This window comes from Podarcis vaucheri (assembly GCF_965113315.1).
Source record: "Podarcis vaucheri genome assembly, chromosome: 2".
NCBI classification, from domain to species: domain Eukaryota; kingdom Metazoa; phylum Chordata; class Lepidosauria; order Squamata; family Lacertidae; genus Podarcis; species Podarcis vaucheri.
This window is the reverse complement of record NC_138760.1, coordinates 64,053,743-64,072,074: the sequence shown is the minus strand read 5'-3', so window position 1 is coordinate 64,072,074 and position 18,332 is coordinate 64,053,743. Positions and strand designations below refer to the sequence as shown.

General features: G+C 44.0%; 1 protein-coding gene across 2 annotated transcripts; it reads right to left on the bottom strand.

Moving 5' to 3' along the window:
• Positions 1 to 736: 736 nt before the first annotated feature.
• Positions 737 to 16,376, bottom strand: SMAD5 (SMAD family member 5). 2 transcript variants are annotated; one of them, XR_014216565.1, is made up of 8 exons: positions 16,238 to 16,376; positions 13,297 to 13,826; positions 11,058 to 11,309; positions 8,179 to 8,298; positions 7,139 to 7,360; positions 6,342 to 6,598; positions 3,885 to 5,468; positions 737 to 3,849 (listed from the first exon to the last, which is right to left on the bottom strand). XR_014216565.1 is itself a non-coding variant. In XM_082211641.1 (7 exons), the coding sequence occupies exons 2-7, from the start codon at positions 13,697 to 13,699 to the stop codon at positions 5,325 to 5,327; spliced, it is 1,398 nt and encodes a 465-aa protein (XP_082067767.1). In that variant the 5' UTR covers positions 13,700 to 13,826; positions 16,238 to 16,376; the 3' UTR covers positions 737 to 5,324. The 2 variants fall into 2 exon arrangements, 1 of the variants encoding a protein (XP_082067767.1); XM_082211641.1 differs by having other exon boundaries at positions 737 to 5,468.
• Positions 16,377 to 18,332: the final 1,956 nt, after the last annotated feature.

Sequence of the window (18,332 nt, the reverse complement as noted above, 5' to 3'; positions counted from 1 at the left end):
AAGGAGCAGGACAACCAGGACTGTTTCTGCATCACACCCCCAGCTGTGACTGAAATGGGTCTGGATAGCCCACTGAATCCAACTACACCTGCAGTTGGTCAACCACAACCAGTGCAACCACCTTGCCCCCCAAAAGGGACACTGACCACTGGACGATAGATATCCAACATGCCCAGGAAGAGCTTCTTCAGCAGCTATACCACCCCTTTCTTCAAAGTGGTGGGCATCACACCCTCCTAGGGAGGGAACAGCTACTCCTGCACCCACCCAAATCAGCAGCTTCCCACTAGGCAGTATGGGCAGGGTCAAGAGACCACATGGTTGGTTAGCCTAATTCCTGCCAGCATCCTGCCCATGTTCTCAGGCTGCAAGAACGGCAACTGATCCCACAAATGTAGAACAGACAATGCTCCAATAGCTTTCCCAAGGTCTGCTCCAACATGGCACTGAGTTTGGAATGGACATAGCAGGCCGATGTCTAATATCCATGGATGATGGCTACTAACCAGCCCCATTGCCATGTGAAAAAACTCCATTGGGCAATTCACTAATGATGCAATGGTCATCACCCAGTCCCATTTCATTGCCCAGAGCAATTTGGAAAACAACGGTGCCTTCTGAACTCTGCTTAACTGAAGAGCACCCTCGGGAGCGATCCTGCCATTATCCCACCACATCTCAATATTCCAGAGAGTTCAGGAATTATTTGCAATGCAGACAGAGACAGGTCAAAACATTGTGCTGCCCAAAAAGGTTGTTTTTGTTTTAAAATACTGCTATCTAGCAACAATTCAGGCAATAATAACTCTTTATTAGCTTGAGGGAGAAAGTGTTTGACATATTTAGATGTTTTCCAGGCACAGACTACAAGACCGTCTGTTTTTATCAGGTAAACATTAGTAATACTGTGAAATAAATGCATGGTTTTTTTAAAAAATATTCAAATTACAAGGCTGTTACATAGTTGCTTTTGTGAAACAACATTTTACATAGATTATCTGTAGGAGTAGAAAGTATGATGCCGCAAGAGAACAGAAATTTTGGATGTGGGATGTTTGAATTCTTAATTCAGCCAGAAGATTCAAACCTGAATTCATCCATGCTTGCTGTAGAACCAACTTGAGTTATTGTGAAGACGAAGTAGAAAGAAAGTAGGGCATTTTAGAATTTTTAAAAATAAATTAATCCAGAGGCACATTTTGGTCCCTTCAGCAAGTCAGCAATCTAGCCAGATGCAACAACAATCTTGCACAATATAGTTAAATCAATTTTCCAATGAAAACTTGCAATTTACGCTGAAGTTAATTTGTCTAGTACCTCTTAATACCCACCAGAAGTATTATTGAGAACAAAGTCAAAGCACATATCCTCCATGGGTGGTTGGATGGTATCCACTGCCATTTACTCTCCCCCAAAAAAGAGATGGCCAAAAGAGGCCAGCAATAGGCATAAAAGTTGTAAACTGCAAGAATGAGATAGTCTACTCAGTTTCTGCAAAAATGAGAACACAGTGACTCAAGCTAAATCTGGAAACAAATAAGTCTCCTTCCTTTCTTACATACACCATAATGCAAGCATGGCAGCTTGTAGTGAAACCTATGTCAGATGCCTACACATCCACTGAAACAGAACTAAATAATTGGCAACTCAGTCTGAATATACAAGTAAATTTTAGAGATGGAGAATCACAACAAAAAGGCAAGCTGATGTATCAGCATTTAATAAGTTTCTCCCTCCAAAGGATAAAGGGAAAACCAGGAGCAAGTTTACTCATATCATTGCTGGTAATAGTCTCCCCCCCCCCCCAAAAAAAAATGCACTAGCAATTTATGTACTATTCTTGCTCTTGAAAAGTGCAATACATATATTTTTTGACTGCATACACAGAGTAATATTGCTCAGACTGCATGCAAAGTCAGAAGGTCTGGTTAGTACTGGTACCTGGCAAACACTCTTAAGGCTTTTAGATGGCTTAAAGAGTAGGAATCTTCAGGAAGTTAGTTACAAAGGCCAAATCTTTTAACACGGCAGAATTAACTTGCAAATCATTTATTGTTTTTAATTCAATGAAATGTGTTAAAAGATGGTATCATCTTTAGTGTTATATAGGCAATGTGGTCAAGTGCAAACACAGAACATCTGGAGCCACTACAACTTCTGGGGAGCAATTCCCCCTGTGCAGCTCCTGGTAATTTCCGTGAGGTTTGCACAGGAGAACACCCCAGCAGATCTTGCTTAGCTAGCAGCATGCCCAGCAAAGGCAAATATTGGCTGTAGTTTTAAGTAAGGAGTTGACAAGAATATAAGGCAACAAAATAAGACCATCTACTTCTCTTTTTTTAAAAAAGGAAGACTGGGAAAGGGTGGATTTTTTTGCTTCTAAAATCAAGTAGAAACTAGTATGTATACAAAAGAATGGTACAACTTTGTGAAAGTCATATTTGTTTTCCCTTTACGGCAATTTCAAAGTATTTATTATAATATGTAAACTCTTGAAGACCCTGGCAGGACTACCATATAAGCACAACACAACTTCTGTGGCACTGATGGGTGGCATTCAACTAAGTTTGACTTGGAGTAGATCCATTAAAATTTACAAACATGACTATGTCCAGATGTTCCACACGATCACATTTGCTAATAACCAAGTAGCCTTTTCATAGTCTTCTAGAGTTTTGAAAGTTTCTTCAAAAACATGTCACCATAGAATACACAATTAAGAGTTCACTTCCTGCAATAAAGTATGGCAGTGACTATGGCCAATACTGAGCTTACCAGCATTTAAGAAGTTGTGGGAACATGATTAACACTCCTCTCACCATAGACTACAGATAGCTAGCTCTGTGTGATCAGCGAAGCAATTCCAGGAGTCTTTAAAGCAGCTGATCTTTTAAATTTGGGAGAAGTCAACTTCAGTCTTGTGTGGCCTATTTTCCCCACCACTAATTGGTTTTAAAATTTATAAAGCACAAATACATACTCCGATGTCTCAACTGTTTCACCTGTGTTCAGTGATCTCAAGTATACACTCACTTAACATAAGAAGTGCTTTGCTGGATTAGATCACAGCCAATCGACATTTTCTGCAAGAATCCCAGTATCAACAAGCAGACCACAGCCTACCCTTCTGGCCATTCCTGCTCCATTTACTCTCTCTAGATTTCGTTCCCCTGAGAAATCCCCTCCACCAGCTATAGCTAAAGGCATAGCCAGACATCACATCTTGGGTAAGAGGGCAGGGAACAGCTATTGATAAAAGCTGGCTAGGGAAAAACATACCCCATCCCAGTAAAGCCAGACTTCGGATTTGCATCCTTTTATTCTGTTTCAGTGGGAAGCCAAGTTGCTACACAGGGCATCAAAGCCTTGACCATCACTGGAAATCCTACACAGCTCTGTAAGCTAGAAGGCTATCTTCAGAGCCATAGGGACTAGAAATTGCGTTCTGCCACCACCAATTCTGGGTAAAGGCTTCAGCATCCTCAGAATGCTAAGCTTTAAAATGAAGGCAACCACACCACCTGTAGTCTGGGTAGAATCCACATAGGACTAGAAACAGGTGGTCCCATAGAGAAAGCGTAGCTTTAACTGCTGTCACTGGGAAAGGCTCGCTGAGAACTATTTTTGGTGGACTACATCTTCAGAAGCCAATGCATTTAGTATGGTACTTAGCGTTGGCTTTAGCATCCTAAAGCCAACGAAAATACATGGCAAAAGAATACAGGCCTTCTTGGGTTGCTGAGGGAAGGGAGAACTTCCAGAAGTTAGCACAGAAGTGTAACCATTTGCTTACTTACCACACTTACTCTGAGGGAGACCAAGTAACTGAAGGCTAGGGGTAAATTTCTGCTAGCAGAGCATGGCTGCTGGACATAAACAAACACATTTCAGACTTACTTTATCAGATTTAACTGCACTGGTAATTGCTGGATACTTAGGCATACACCCCCCCACCCCGCTTGTACTGATAAAGAAATATGCCTGAATGGACACCACCAGTAGCCTCTTAAGACAGGAGGACTTCCACATTCATATCTATATTCACCAAAATCCTACCATTCATCTCTGCATCAGTTAGAGCCCTTTAGTAGGTTATTTAACAAAAGGCCATAAAACTGACAATTCATTTGACAGATGACGCTGAAGAGCTGATGTGTTATATGAGGGCTTAAGATCCTTGACTTCTTCTATTAGGCTCCAGCCACCAAATGGCAATGATCTTTTTATCGAAGGCCTAGTCTGCCTCAGTAATTTAAAAGGCAAACATTCTGCATCACTTAGCAAAGTGAGAGTCCTGATATTCTGGTTATAAATGTGAAGTACACCACGGTTGTAATTAATACTGGAGGAGGGGAATTATTAAAACCAGCAGTAACATTAGGAAGGACATTCATTAATACTGTGTGTGTGTGTGATTATTAAAACCAAGTGTGACATTAGGAAGCCCCCAGGATACCAGCTACAGAGAGGCAAAATAAAATGGAAAGGTGAACAATGCCTCGTAATGTTATCTACAAAATGGCACTGTTTAGCACTATAAAAGACGTGGATTTCCTAAAAAGCTACACTTTGTCAAGGCCTAGCCCACAGCATGAATGTAAGTCAAGGGAAAATACTGACTAGTCTAAGCAAAACAGAGTGCCTTGAATCAAATGTTTAAGAACAATTGACTAAAGACAGCATCCTAATTACACTTGTCTGGGAGTAAGTTCCAGTAGCTGAATGTTCCATTGAGTATACATGCATACAATTGCACTGTAAAGGCAGTATTAAATTGAACTGGGGTATAGATAAAACCACTATTTACCACAGAACTTGCAGTAATGCATTCTAATACCACTATCTGTAACGTGTTTTTAACATGTATATACTTAAGTCACATTATTTACTCAAGCTAAAGGCAATCTTGGGTGTAATAAAGCTAGCTTTGTTTATGGACATTATCCATTATACAACATTAAAAACTTGTAAACTGGAAATAAACAAATTTAGGAAAAAGATAAATGTTATCCCCCCCCCCCCCGGAAAAAAAGAACCAGTTCAAAATGTGTTCCTAGAAGACACATAAAAATATTTTCAGTGAAGTTGATGATTATTACATATGTGTATCAAGGAAAAATAAAATCCTGAATTCTCAGTTTTCTTCCCAACTTGGCTGTTTCCTTAATATCAAAAAATCAAAGGAAGAGCGATAAAAAACAATGGAATTGGTCATTGGTAGAAGAAAGCCAATGTGTAGTGTGTTCTTACAGTATCCACACTGGAAGTGTCTGTAGAATTAGAAAATGGTCACTAAAGTTATGGTTGAAAAAACTTCTTTGGCACTATGAAACAGAAGAGATGGGATTAAGAGGGGATCCCATCTGGGTGAGTACTTTATCCAGCCACTGCAGAGGCCCATGAAGATGGATTTCTATCCAGCATGGAGTGCTTGTGACATCTTGCCGATGATATTCTGCTCCCCATCCCTATAAAAAATGGGCAGACATTTAGTGTATATCCAAGAATCACTCTTAAAACAGCCAGTGTTAATTAGTCTAGTAAATTCATTAGAAATTAAAAAATGAGTAACACACACACACCCCCTCAAAAAAAGTGTGACACGTCAGAGAAAAGGGAATATAGTGGTACCTCGGGTTACAGACGCTTCAGGTTACAGACTCCGTTAACCCAGAAATGGTACCTCGGGTTAAGAACTTTGCTTCAGGATGAGAGCAGAAATCGTGCTCCCACGTCAGCGGGAGCCCCATTAGCTAAAGTGGTGCCTCGGGTTAAGAATGGTTTCAGGTTAAGAACGGACCTCCAGAACGAATTAAGTTCTTAACCCGAGGCACCACTATATAGGTCTATGGAGGGATGGCAGGATACCATATGCTTCTATTCCTCCCACAGAAAACATCCTACTGTTCAGTAGGATTCCCAGTATACGTTGTCTACTAGGTTTTGCAGATGGAGAAGAATGACGGTTTCTTCAAACGAAGCCTCATCCTATTGGAAAGGCCTGCAAATGACGATTGAGAGAATGCATCTGTCCAATTGACACCTGCTTCAGAGCCTGTTACATCAATAAGGAGGACGTGCTTGTTTGAAATACAGGCATCTCCCCATTTATGCGCACTCTATTTGCATGCAACCAGAAGCAGTACCCAGAAACAGGGTCACTCCCTCTGCGTCATTCCCCATTCTGAGGGACGATGGGTTACTTCTGTGACTTTTCTAGATTACATATGGGGAAGAAGCCCTCAAAGCCACAGAAGATTTCCCATTAAAGTTATTGTCCTGGGGAATATACTTCAAAAATCACTCAAACGCACAGGTTATGGCTGGTTCACACCCCTTACCTTCACAAAACTCATCCGAATTGTGCACATTTTGGTGAGCTCATATACTGCCTCAAATCCATGATTGACCGACTGAGCTAGAAGCTGAGCGAATTCCTGGTTATTAAAAATTTTCAGGCTGCAGCCGCTAGGAATTTTGCAGACAGTTGTAGGGTGAAATCCATGATGGTAGTTGCAATTCCGACTCTGTACAAATATGCTGCTGTCACTCAGGCATTCGGCATAGACTTCACCACCAACATAGTAGAGATGGACACCTGGAGTCAGGGGAGTGAGAGAAACCCAAACATTTAACAGGGTTATTTGCAGAAATGTTACAGATGTCAGAAAGTCTAGCCGAGTTCCTATTTTTAAAAGGCTCCAGTAGGAATGGTTTCCAGTTATTCTAACACATCAGAGTATACTTGCATTTCTGCCACTGAATATCAGCCACTAGATGTCCTCCTTCCATGAATCAAAGAATAAGATTCTTCAACAAATAATGTTTTTAACCGAGATTACCTAAATATTGCTGGTATTCTATTACTAGGAAACTGTTATTCAGAATCATGAGCCATTTGGCAGGTTAGATCAAAGCATCTGATCAGAAGGCTGCAAGATTTGTCTTTGGTGTGCAATCTGTAGAATCACACTATACGTGGGTGTGGAGATTTGTTCACTGAAAATGCTTCTTTTAGAAACATGAAGTGGTATTCAGGTACTTTTTACTCATAGTAGACCCACTGAGATGAATGAACATGACAAAGTTAGGTGAAGGAAGGTTTCTTATGATCATACAAAGCACATTTCCATATTACCTTTTCCAATGTGTCTCCTGGTGTTCTCAATTGTTGAGTTGCGATTGACATTGGAGAGCAAACCTAAGCAGAACCTGTTCTTGTTATTAGAAGGATCTGTAAAACCGTCTACTAAAATACTAGTGGAAGATGCAAGAAATGCCTCCCCAACTCGATTGTTTAATTCATAATACACAATTGAACACCAGTGCTTGGGCTCTTCATAGGCCACAGGGTGAACATCTATGAACAAAAGCAAAACATACGGATTTCAGTATTTCCAACACCTAAAGCAATAGTCTCGCCCATACAGTAATAGTTATTAATGCCTTTATTCCTAGGAGCTCAAAGAGTTTCATGGATACCCCCTCCAAAATATTCCAACAGCTCTGCAAAGTAAGCTAGATGGGGAACCAAGTCTCTGATGACAGTGGCATGGCATAGTTCATGTTCACAAGCAGTACATTACGCCAACTTGGGACCATGAAAAATAATTTGTTTTAATCATGCTGAATTACTTATTTCTTTAGGCCATAGCTCAAGTCCATAAAAAATGGAGTTTCAAGAACGTGGACATTTAAAGCGCCCACACTTAGAAACAAAGACAGTCTTTATATATACACAATTAAAAGTTATTAGTTTGGCTGACTGGTTGTTCACTGAATACTGAAATATTCAATACATGCAGCAGTTTATTCTGAAATGCTGATAACTTGGTCCAACCCTGGGCTCCTTTGGGAGGAAGGGCAGGCTACAAATATTTTTTTTTTTGCTCCCCCTATAAAGATCCCTCTGGTGCTGCTCTGTCCACATCCCTGCAAACTCACTACGTATCCAACCCTCAAACACTAACATCCTCAACCCATAACACAATTACCCATGGCTGAAAAGCAAAATTGGATGCTGCCCATCCAAAGCCTTCAGTGCCAATGTGCTTTTAAGGGGCAGGGATAAGTGGCAGCTGGGGGAAAAGGCACTTTTGCTTGGTAGGCTATTCTCTTCTCTATAGAATTTCAACTGCAAAATATTAACAAGTCTACAAAATGCATTGTTCACCTCACCTCTACTGGAAATATTTGGCATTATCTGAGAGATCATATTATTGCTTGTGTCCATAGATTGTGAATTATCTTGCCCCATTTGATCTTCAGGAGGCATATATGCTGGTGGTGGTGTATCTGCTATAAAGAAAAATAAGGAATTTGAGCAAAGTGAGAACATTTAATCCAGCCTAATCACAGCTCCTGTTACCCCTACAAAATCAATTGTTCCTCCCACTTCAGGGTCATCCTTCCTTACTATCTCCTCACTCTCCACCTTCAATTTTTCTACTTCCTTTGAAATCTTTCTCTGTAAATAAACTGCTTTCTAAATACTTGGTTGACCAGATTGTCTGTGTTTCTTTCCCCTATGTGCACATGTACTTTCCCCACTCTACAGCCCTCTGGGCCACAACCTAACCAATAAGTCTTGCCCGTCTCATTCTTCCTGCTCTAGTGATCCTCATCAGGAGGGCAGTCTTGGTCAGGTTCTCACACTGAGACTATTGACTAAAATGCTTGGAAGCAGTGTCACCAACATCAATGGGACCAAACAAAATTCAGTATATTGAGAACAACCTATAAGATGTTGCTTCCAATTTTGCCATTGCAGTGATTTACCACTCCCTAGTTCCCTGCCCTTCTCTTTTCTGGTTAGGATTGCACTGTAAAGCCGCCTGGTCTTCCCCTCCCTAGATGCTTCATGTGTGTGAGTGTGTGCTTGGAGTTTAATGTGGAGAATGATTTAAGCTTCCGATCCCCATTTCGCAGTCTGAAGTGGCAGCACTGTTCCCAGATTGTTGTATCTCCATCACTGCTATAACTCCCAATTGTGGTAACTTCCCTGTTTCTCCAATTCTAAAACAAACAAAAATTTATCTCCAATTCTGCTCTCAAACTTGGCTTTTCCTCCCAGCACTTTCCTAAAACTGCCCTTACCAAAAAAATAGCCTACCAATTCAATTATCTCTGTAGTCTTAGTCATCTGTGCAGCATGTGATATATAGCTGATGACTCTTGCCCTAAGTCCCCACTTAGCTCTTCACCTGTATAATCATTCTTTTGATCTCTACATATGGGGAGACACTTCCTCATGGATCTGTTTTTAGCTCTCTTGCTGTCCCCCCCCCCAACACCCTCTCATCAGGTGTATCCCATTCCATGAGTTTCAGTACCATCTATAGGCTTCTGATAGCGTTCTTCATCTTTACCCTGAATTTCCTCCCTTCATCCAATCTCCCATCTCCAAGTACTTTTCATATTTTGGTTTGGATGTTTTGTCAACATCTCAAGTTCAACATGTGGAGGCCAAGCTTCTTATCTTTCCTCTCAAGCCCTTCTTTTGTCACCTCACTTTCCATGTCCAGTGACATTATCGCCACCTACCCTGCTGAGTAGGTAGCCTTGGCTTTCTCTTTGACTTCTCTCTTCCTTTACCACATAATCCACAATTTAGTGTATCACTGCTGTGTAATGTTAGTGCTCCCTTTGTAACTCCCTTCCTGTTTGTTCCTAGAGCCAGCATAAATTTCTCACCCTTATTTTCAAACCCCACCAAAGTCTTGCACCACCTGATCTGTTTGCTTTTATATCCCAAGAAACATATGATACCCACTCATTCAGCTTCACCATGCTTGGCCAACCTAGGAAGCAACACAACTTTTTCTCCCTATTTTACTACATTCAAAACACAACACACTCTCAGAAACCCCACCTTTTCCTTGAAGACTTTGGGCACAACCTCCTAGTTCCTATGTTCTCCATAACTAAAATAAAAGTACATGCAACTGCAATAACCATACAATCTTCTCCTGCATGCCTCACTTCCATTCCCCTCTTTTTCCTCAATTGTCTCCCTAGTGTCGCTGTCTACATTAAGCCGGGACAGAGATCTTTCCTCTCGTTGTTTGTGTAGCACCATGCATATGGGTCACACTAAATAAATAACAGTAGAATGGTTTATGCTTTCTCCAAACTCTTAGTCTTGTGTCTTCTGTCCCACTACCCATTCAAATCAGAAGTGTATGCAGAAATACAGTGGTACCTCGCAAGACGAATGCCTCGTAAGACAAAAAACTCGCAAGACGAAAGGGTTTTTTGAGCTGCTTCGCAAGACGATTTTCCCTATGGGCTTGCTTCGCAAGACGGAAACGTCTTGCAAGTTTGTTTCCTTTTTCTTAACACCGCTAATACAGTTGCGACTTGACTTTGAGGAGCAACTCATAGAACGCGGTGTGGTAGCCTTTTTTGAGGTTTTTAAAGACTGGTGATTTTTGAAGCTTTTCCAAAACTTTCCCAACACCGTGCTTCGCAAGACGGAAAAAATCGCAAGACAACAAAACTCGCGGAACGAATTAATTTCGTCTTGCGAGGCACCACTGTACATAAAACAGCAAAATTCTCAAATAGCTGAATTATTTGTTCTCTTTAATTTTCTTTCATTACCATAGATTCCAGCGTATAAGGCGACTTTTGAACCCCAGAAAATCTTATCCAAAGTCGGGGGTCGCCTTATACACTGGGTATGGGTGGCGCGGAGCAGAGTTCACCCCCTGCTGCAGCGGCGGCAGCTCCGAAGCAGCAGCAGCGGTCTCAGCTCCGCGCTGGGAGAAAGCTACCCGGTGCGGAGCTGAGCCTGCCCCCTGTTGCTGCCCAGCGTATTAGGTGACTTGGCTTATAAGACAAATCCCCAAATTACAGCTGCCAATTTGGAGGGGTCATCTAATATGCCCAGTTGCCTAATACGCCGGAATCTACGGTAATTCCAAAGCTTCAAATGATGTGTCCATAATAAATATGACAAAATGCAAAGCAGGAACTCTGAAATGTAATTCTAACTCCCTCTGGCTTCATACTACAAGTTTTACTTTTCAATTAGCGTCACACAGATAAGCTTTTACCTGGTAGTTGAAATGGACTAGAAGGTCCGGAACTGGCTGGCGAATTTGGGTAAGTACTGCCGCCTGGAGAAGGTGGATACGGACTACTTGGAGAAATGGGAAATGGAGTGCTGTTAGGCTGCTGGAACGAATCTGGAAAAGTAGCATTGTGTGGCATGTGCGGTTCATTGTGACTCAGGTTCCTGAACTGAACCAGAAGGCTATGCTGCGGGTTGAATTCACTATGCCTTGGCACCAATACTGGAGGTAGAACTGAAAAGGAAGAAAACAATATAAACCTAAGATTAGTGTTTTTAGTTAACAGCCCTGAAGATGTCCGTTTGCCTATAGCAGTAGAAGTGCTAAGTGTTGAAGACACAGACAGAAGAACGTGCCTTAAGCACACACTGTCAAAACACTGGAAAAATCTGGTTGCATGTCCCATAGCAATCCAACAAGGTAAGAGGCGCCTCTCACTAACAAATGGTGAACAGCAGGGGTGGGGAAACATTTCCAGGCCATGGGGTACATTGCATTCTGAGCAACTTTTGGGGGACCACATGCCAGTGGTGGATAGGGTCAGAGCAAAAAAGCTTGCTTCTATGTTTAGTATCAGAAATCACGTTTCAAAAAGCATAGAGTTTAACAGATGGACAATGCAAGGTAGACATATAGCATCAAGGTTCCCCAAGACAAAAGAAACCTCAAGGACCGCCTCTCCCCATGTGGGCCTACCAGGACCCTGCAATCATCACGATGCCCTTCTTTGTGTGCCTCCTCCACAAGAGGTCCAGAAGGTGGAAACACAAGAAGAGGCCTTTTCTGCAGTGGTTCCCGATTTGTGGAACGCTCGTCCCCAGGGTGGCTCACCTGGCACCCTCATTGTACACCATTAGGTGCCAGAATAAAACATTCCTCTTCAACATCCTTTATCCTTTTAAATGTGGGGTTTTGGGGGAAGGGGTATTTGTTTGGTTTGTTTGTGACCCACCCTGAGATGTTCAGATGAAGAGGGGTATACAAATTTAATAAACAATAACAGTGGTACCCCGCAAGACGAACGCCTCGCGAGACGAAAAACTCGCAAAACGAAAGGTTTTTTCGTTTTCGAGTTGCCTCGCAAGACGAATTTCCCTATGGGCTTGCTTCGCAAAACGAAGCTTGCCCCGGGGACAGCGGGTCTTCTCTTTTAAAGCAAGGGGCGGCGGGGAGAAGCGATCTTCTCCCCGCAGCCCCAGGTCCGGGGACAGCGGGAAGCGCTTCCCGCTGCCCCCGGACCTCTTTTGAAGCAAGGCGCTGCGGGGAGAAGCGATCTTCTCCCCGCAGCCCCAGGTCCGGGGGCAGCGGGAAGCTCTTCCCGGTGCTCCGAAGCCGGGCGGGGGGCAGGGGACACCTTCTGAAGGCTGGCGAGGGGCAAAAGTCTTTGTCCCCCCTGCCTGCCTTCCCAGGGGCTTTTAAATCGCCCCGGACAGCGGAGAAGTCCTCCGCTGTCCCGGGCCATTTTAAAATGCCGCCCGCCAGCATTTTAAGATCGCCCGGACAGCGGAGAAGTCCTCCGCTGTCCCGGGGTTTTTTAAAATGCTGGGGGTGGGAAGAAAAGCCCTTGTCCCCCCCCCCCAGCCTTCAGAAGAGGTCCGGGGACAGAAGAAGAAGAAGAGAAGAAGAAGAGTTTGGATTTGATATCCCGCCTTTCACTCCCCTTCAGGAGTCTCAAAGCGGCTAACATTCTCCTTTCCCTTCCTCCCCCACAACAAACACTCTGTGAGGTGAGTGGGGCTGAGAGACTTCACAGAAGTGTGACTGGCCCAAGGTCACCCAGCAGCTGCATGTGGAGGAGCGGAGACGCGAACCCGGTTACCCAGATTACGTGACTACCGCTCTTAACCACTACACCACACTGGCTCTCAGACTGTCCCCGGACCTGGTCTGAAGGAGGTTTCCCTAGGAACGCATTAATTGATTTTCAATGCATTCCTATGGGAAACCGTGCATCGCAAGACGAAAAAACCGCAAGACAAAGAGACTTGCGGAACGAATTAATTTCGTCTTGCGAGGCACCACTGAATTTCACTTTGTAAAAGAAAGTTCAGATACACCAATCTTCCTCATATTCACCTGACAGCAAACCTATACATGCTTTCCTGGGAGTCAAGTCTCACTCAACACAATGGCACTGTCTTCTAAGTAGACATGCACTGCAAATCCACATTACAGTTTGAACACTTTGTGATGAAAGCAATGCCATAACATTCAAACGCACCTGGGCTCTCTACCCTTTTGTAATGATATGGATTGATGCAGACTTCCTTCTGCTTAGATCCAAAAGGAAATTCACAAACGTCCAACGGCTTCAGCTCGTGATGACTCTGCAGGTCAGGCCATCGCCAAACACGACAGTAAATAACATGAGGAAGGCCCTTGCGGTGAGAAACCTGAAGTCGCCCATCTAACGAACGAGGAATAGTAACGCATTTACTGGGTTGTCCAGGACTGCTCAGTGCTTTCTCCAGCTCCTCCATGGCTCCTTTTTTCTTTTTCAGTTTTTTAACCAGAGCATCGACTGCTTTTTCTGCCCATTTTTCCTCTTCATCGCCTTGTTTCCAGCCCAAAAGACGCTTTACAGCTGGGCTAGTAAAAGAGAACAGGCTGGCCATTGACGTCATTTGACAAGTGTTCAAGCAAGTTTTGGAACTGAACTGAAGATTCTCAGGCACAACAGCAGCTGGGTAGCTGCTGCTGTACAGCAGCAACTGGGTTTTTTCTTTAATCCAGTGAAGTTTCTTCTTAGGCCTGTTAGAAATAATTACAGTCCATTAGTTGTTGCCATCTTACCAGAGAGACTAAGACTACCAGAGACATATAGGCTAACCAGGAACTTATAAAGGCCATTCCATTTATATCACACACTATAAAGTAGATTCAGTAATTGGTTTTTAATATTTCCCATTTTCACACTACATACAAGCCAAAAGGGTTGTATCTACCTCAGTCATGCTTACAGCAGACCCATTGAAATCAAGTTAAGTCATGATATCTCTAAGCACGAATAAGACTGCAGTCCGAACCCCACTTAGGTGGGAGTGAGTCCACTAAATTCAGCATATCTTAGTTCTGAGTACAGTCATACCTCATGTTACGTCCGGGTTACTTCCGGGTTTCGCTGCTCGTGCATGCACAGATGCACAAAATGAAGTCACGTGCATGCGCAGAAGCAGCAAATCGCAACCCGCACATGCGCAGACGCGGGTTGCATTATTTTCATGTTGCAAACAGGCCTCCGGAACGGATCCCGTTCGCAACCAGAGGTACCACTGTAGTCATGATCAAGACTGTGCTGTAAGTCTGAAACCAACCCAAAGATTGATGTCCCTTATTAGGACAGTTACATCTATTAGGAGGAAAGCTTCAATACATTGGTGGTTCAGAAGAACACTTGCCATTAATAACTAAGCACTATGTAACAGAACTAGTGCAGTGCAATGTGAAAGAACCAGTTTAAAAGTCACTTCTGTTCTCCTTATGTGTTTTAATTCCTGTGTCAAAACCAAAGAAATGCATATTAAGAGCTGTGTTGGAATAAATACCAATCGCTCGTTGCTTCAAAACAGTTATATTATATATTAAAACAACACAGGTAACAGTAACGTTAAATTGCTCCTTTTATATTACCATCAAGGACCAACTGCAACTTTAAAAAAATAAAAAATAAAAGGGGAGTAATGATGACAAACGGAACTAGTGTGCTGTGGCAACATGTTGATAAGACCTCATAAAATCCCAGAAGAATACTCAACAAGTACAGACACAGACAATAGGCAGCTGGCAAAAAGCAAGCACTAAACAAAGAAAAAGGATGTCAATAACAAAGTGAGTTCCGGTTCTGCTACAGAAACTGCCAAATATTGTCTTTGGGACTTCTGATAAACCATAGCAAGTCAAAACAGCTAGCTTGCTCTGGAACATTTTCAGCCCCCCCCCTCCAAATCTGTAATACTCAGCAAAGGAAAGCTAGGTGTTTCCCTGTTACCTACCTTGTTACATATGAAAACAACAGCGGCTACCTGTTCTGCTAGGCAAGGGAACACAGCAAAGCATTGTGCTCCCTTCCTCATCAGAAGGAAGCCACTTTCCAACATCTGCAGCCTGTCACCTTCATCTCTCCAGAAGTGGGACTGCAGTTTGCATGCCTAGACAAGATGCACACAAAGTGCACCCAGGAGCAGCACTCACCTGTATCGCTCACCATGCTTCCCTAGTTAAGAAAACTGATATGGGAGCCACGGTTGCTGCCAATCCCAAGTATACACTGCGTATGAGCAATATGCCCTCCAGGCGTTGCTGGAGTACACACCTCCCACCATCTCTGAACACTGGCCACGCTGGCTGGGATTGCTGGGAGTTGGAGTCCCAACATCTGGAAGACACCATATTGGCTGCTCCTCCTATCGCATTACCACAACAAACCAAACGCAGGACCCAAGGGGGAAAGGGACGCAGCAATTTCCCCAGCCAACATCCAGCCTTCCTGAACAAGATGCCTCTGTCCTAGCGGTGCACCTTGGGGGCTCACACGCCTCAACACACAAGCAAAAAAACCCATTGCATGTAGAAAAACGTGGGGTATGTGTTTGTCTGGAGGAAAGAGAACGGAAATCCATTCAGTCGCGAGAGATAAAGAGTCCCCACCTAAACTTCCAAGCACGGGCCTGGAGCATGCTTTGCACCCCCATTTGCTGCAGAAAAAAGCTCCAGCCAATGCATTCCCCCCAAAAAGCATTTTGTACGTTGCAGCAGCCCCACATAATGTACTCCTGTTTGGTACTAGCGCAGGCCGCGCAGCCAGGCTGGAGTCCCACCCGTGGGAGAGGGGGGCTGGAGGGGGGGGCTTAGAATCTGCCGGCCGCTTGCTTGCTTACTCACGAGGAGGCTCTTCCTCTCTTGCTTCCCTTGCGCGCGCGCACACACACACACACACACACACACAAAGGGAGCCTCCGCCGCGGCGCGAGGCCGGGCTCTGCGCCTTCTTCCCCAAGCCAACTGCGGCTCCCCAGCCCGCCGCGCTTGAAGCGAGGAGAACCCTCCGCGGAAGCAGAGTTCAGGGGGGAGGGAAGAGAGAGAGAGCGGAAGGAACGAACGGAGGGTCCTTCTGCCTCCCTCCCTCCCCCCCCCCAACCCGTCCCTCCAAAGAACCTACTTACCGCCCGACGAGCGGCGAAGGAGGGCAGGAGAAGCCCCAAGCCAAGGGGACCACGGTCCGATCGGGGGGGGGGGGGAGAGGAGGAGGAGCCGAGCAGGCTCACGAGAGCAGAGAACTCACGTGACCAGCAAGAGGCAAGCGCTGGCTGGCTCGGCCTGCGCTGCCACTCAGCCGCCTTCGGCCAGTGGCGTGCGAGGAGGGGAGGGCGGGAGCTCGCTGTAGTTGGGCGGGGGGAGAAGGAGAGGCGGCGTGAAAAAGCGGGTCGCTTGCGCAGCTGCAGGCTTTTGGGTGGATAACGTTTGAATTGCTTTCACCTGAGGACACTTACTATGATTATGACTTCCGGTCATTTTTGCCATTTTGGCGTAATCCGTCAATTTAATCTGCCATTCTTCTCTGGTTGGGACTTAGTCCATTTTCAATCTCTGGGCCAATAACATCTGTGCAACTGGTCGCATACATAAATAATATTTTCTGCTCCCTTGGGATTTTGGCACCTACATATGCTTTTATATTTCTGGCATCTCTTTTTCTAGGAAAATAGCACTGTGTGTGGCACAGCTGCACAGGCATAACAACCCTGGCTTGTGAAAGTCAGCAACAAGTGCCAGACAGTGGTGGCTGGTAATATTTTTTACATGGTACGGCTGCAGTTTGTTTGGAAGTTGCCGTTGCACTAGGTGCTTGTACAGCCTCTTATTTAGGAAAGTGAGCTATTATGCAGAGTGTATTGATTTCTCTCTTTCTAAAAGAAATCAGTTATTCTCTCTACCTGTATGAACATGGAAATAGCTCCCATGGAATAGGCCCCAAGTATGATTTTCAGACAATATGGACTCCATACATCTTACTTAGAAGTTTAGCCATATCACATGCCATGTGGTTTTGAATTTTATGTACTGTTTACATTGTTATTTAGAGTAAAGGAGTTTGATGTCACTGAGAGGAAAAGCTGGAAAGCAGAGAGGCAGAGCAATGGTTGATTTCTGTTTGAATGCAAGGCTATGGCTATGGAAGAAACGAGACCCTTTTGGGGGGATTAATGCTGTGAACCCCACTATCACAGGCTCAGTCTGTATATATCTGTGTAAATAAACCATAGATCATAAAGACAAAATAAACCATAGATCATAAAGATACCACCATCTCCGCTGGGCCTCATTTCCAAAAGGAACCATGAATCCTGGGTAAAGCACGCCTGGAACCCCTGGAATCTCACAACCACTCAGAGATTTGTGTGGCACGCAACAATACATTTGAAAGGTATTAGGATCTTTGAAATACGGTGGTACCTCGGGTTACATATGCTTCAGGTTATATACGCTTCAGATTACAGACTCTGCTAACCCAGAAATAGTACCTTGGGTTAAGAACTTTGCTTCAGGATGAGAACAGTAATCGTGCGGCAGCAGCAGGAGGCCCCATTAGCTAAAGTGGTGCTTCAGGTTAAGAACAGTTTCAGGTTAAGGATGGACCTCCAGAACAAATTAAGTACGTAACCAGAGGTACCACTGTAAAATGGATACATTTGCAAAATATGTCAAGCCAGCAAAGACCAAAACAAATCATTACAGTGGTACCTCAGGATGTGAACGGGATCTGTTCCGGAGATGTGTTCACATCCCGAATGGAACGCAAGAAACGACAGCGCCTTTTGGCGCTTCCATGCATGTGTGTGACGTCATTTTGAGCGTTTGCACATGCGCAAGCGGCAAAAACCAGAAGTAATGTGCTCCGTTACTTCCGGGTTGCCGCGGAGCGCAACCCGAACGCGCTTAACCTGAAGCACATTCAACCCGAGGTATGACTGTATTTCTAAGCATTTTCCCAGAATGGTGAGGAACACACAGCAGAGCTGGCTGCTGATCAGAGACAAGCACTTCTACATTTTAAAGCTGAGGAAATACAGAGATTGTTAGCAAAAGGTAAGGCTTCTAAACATACCTCAGAGAAGACCAGCAATATAAAGAATGAAAAAAGACATTCTGGATTTGTCAGTGTGCAAAATCCATTGACCCAGAACACAGAGACACTGCCTCATACGTAGAGACCATTGTCTGACGAGAAAAAAACAAAACCCTCTGTTAAGGATGACA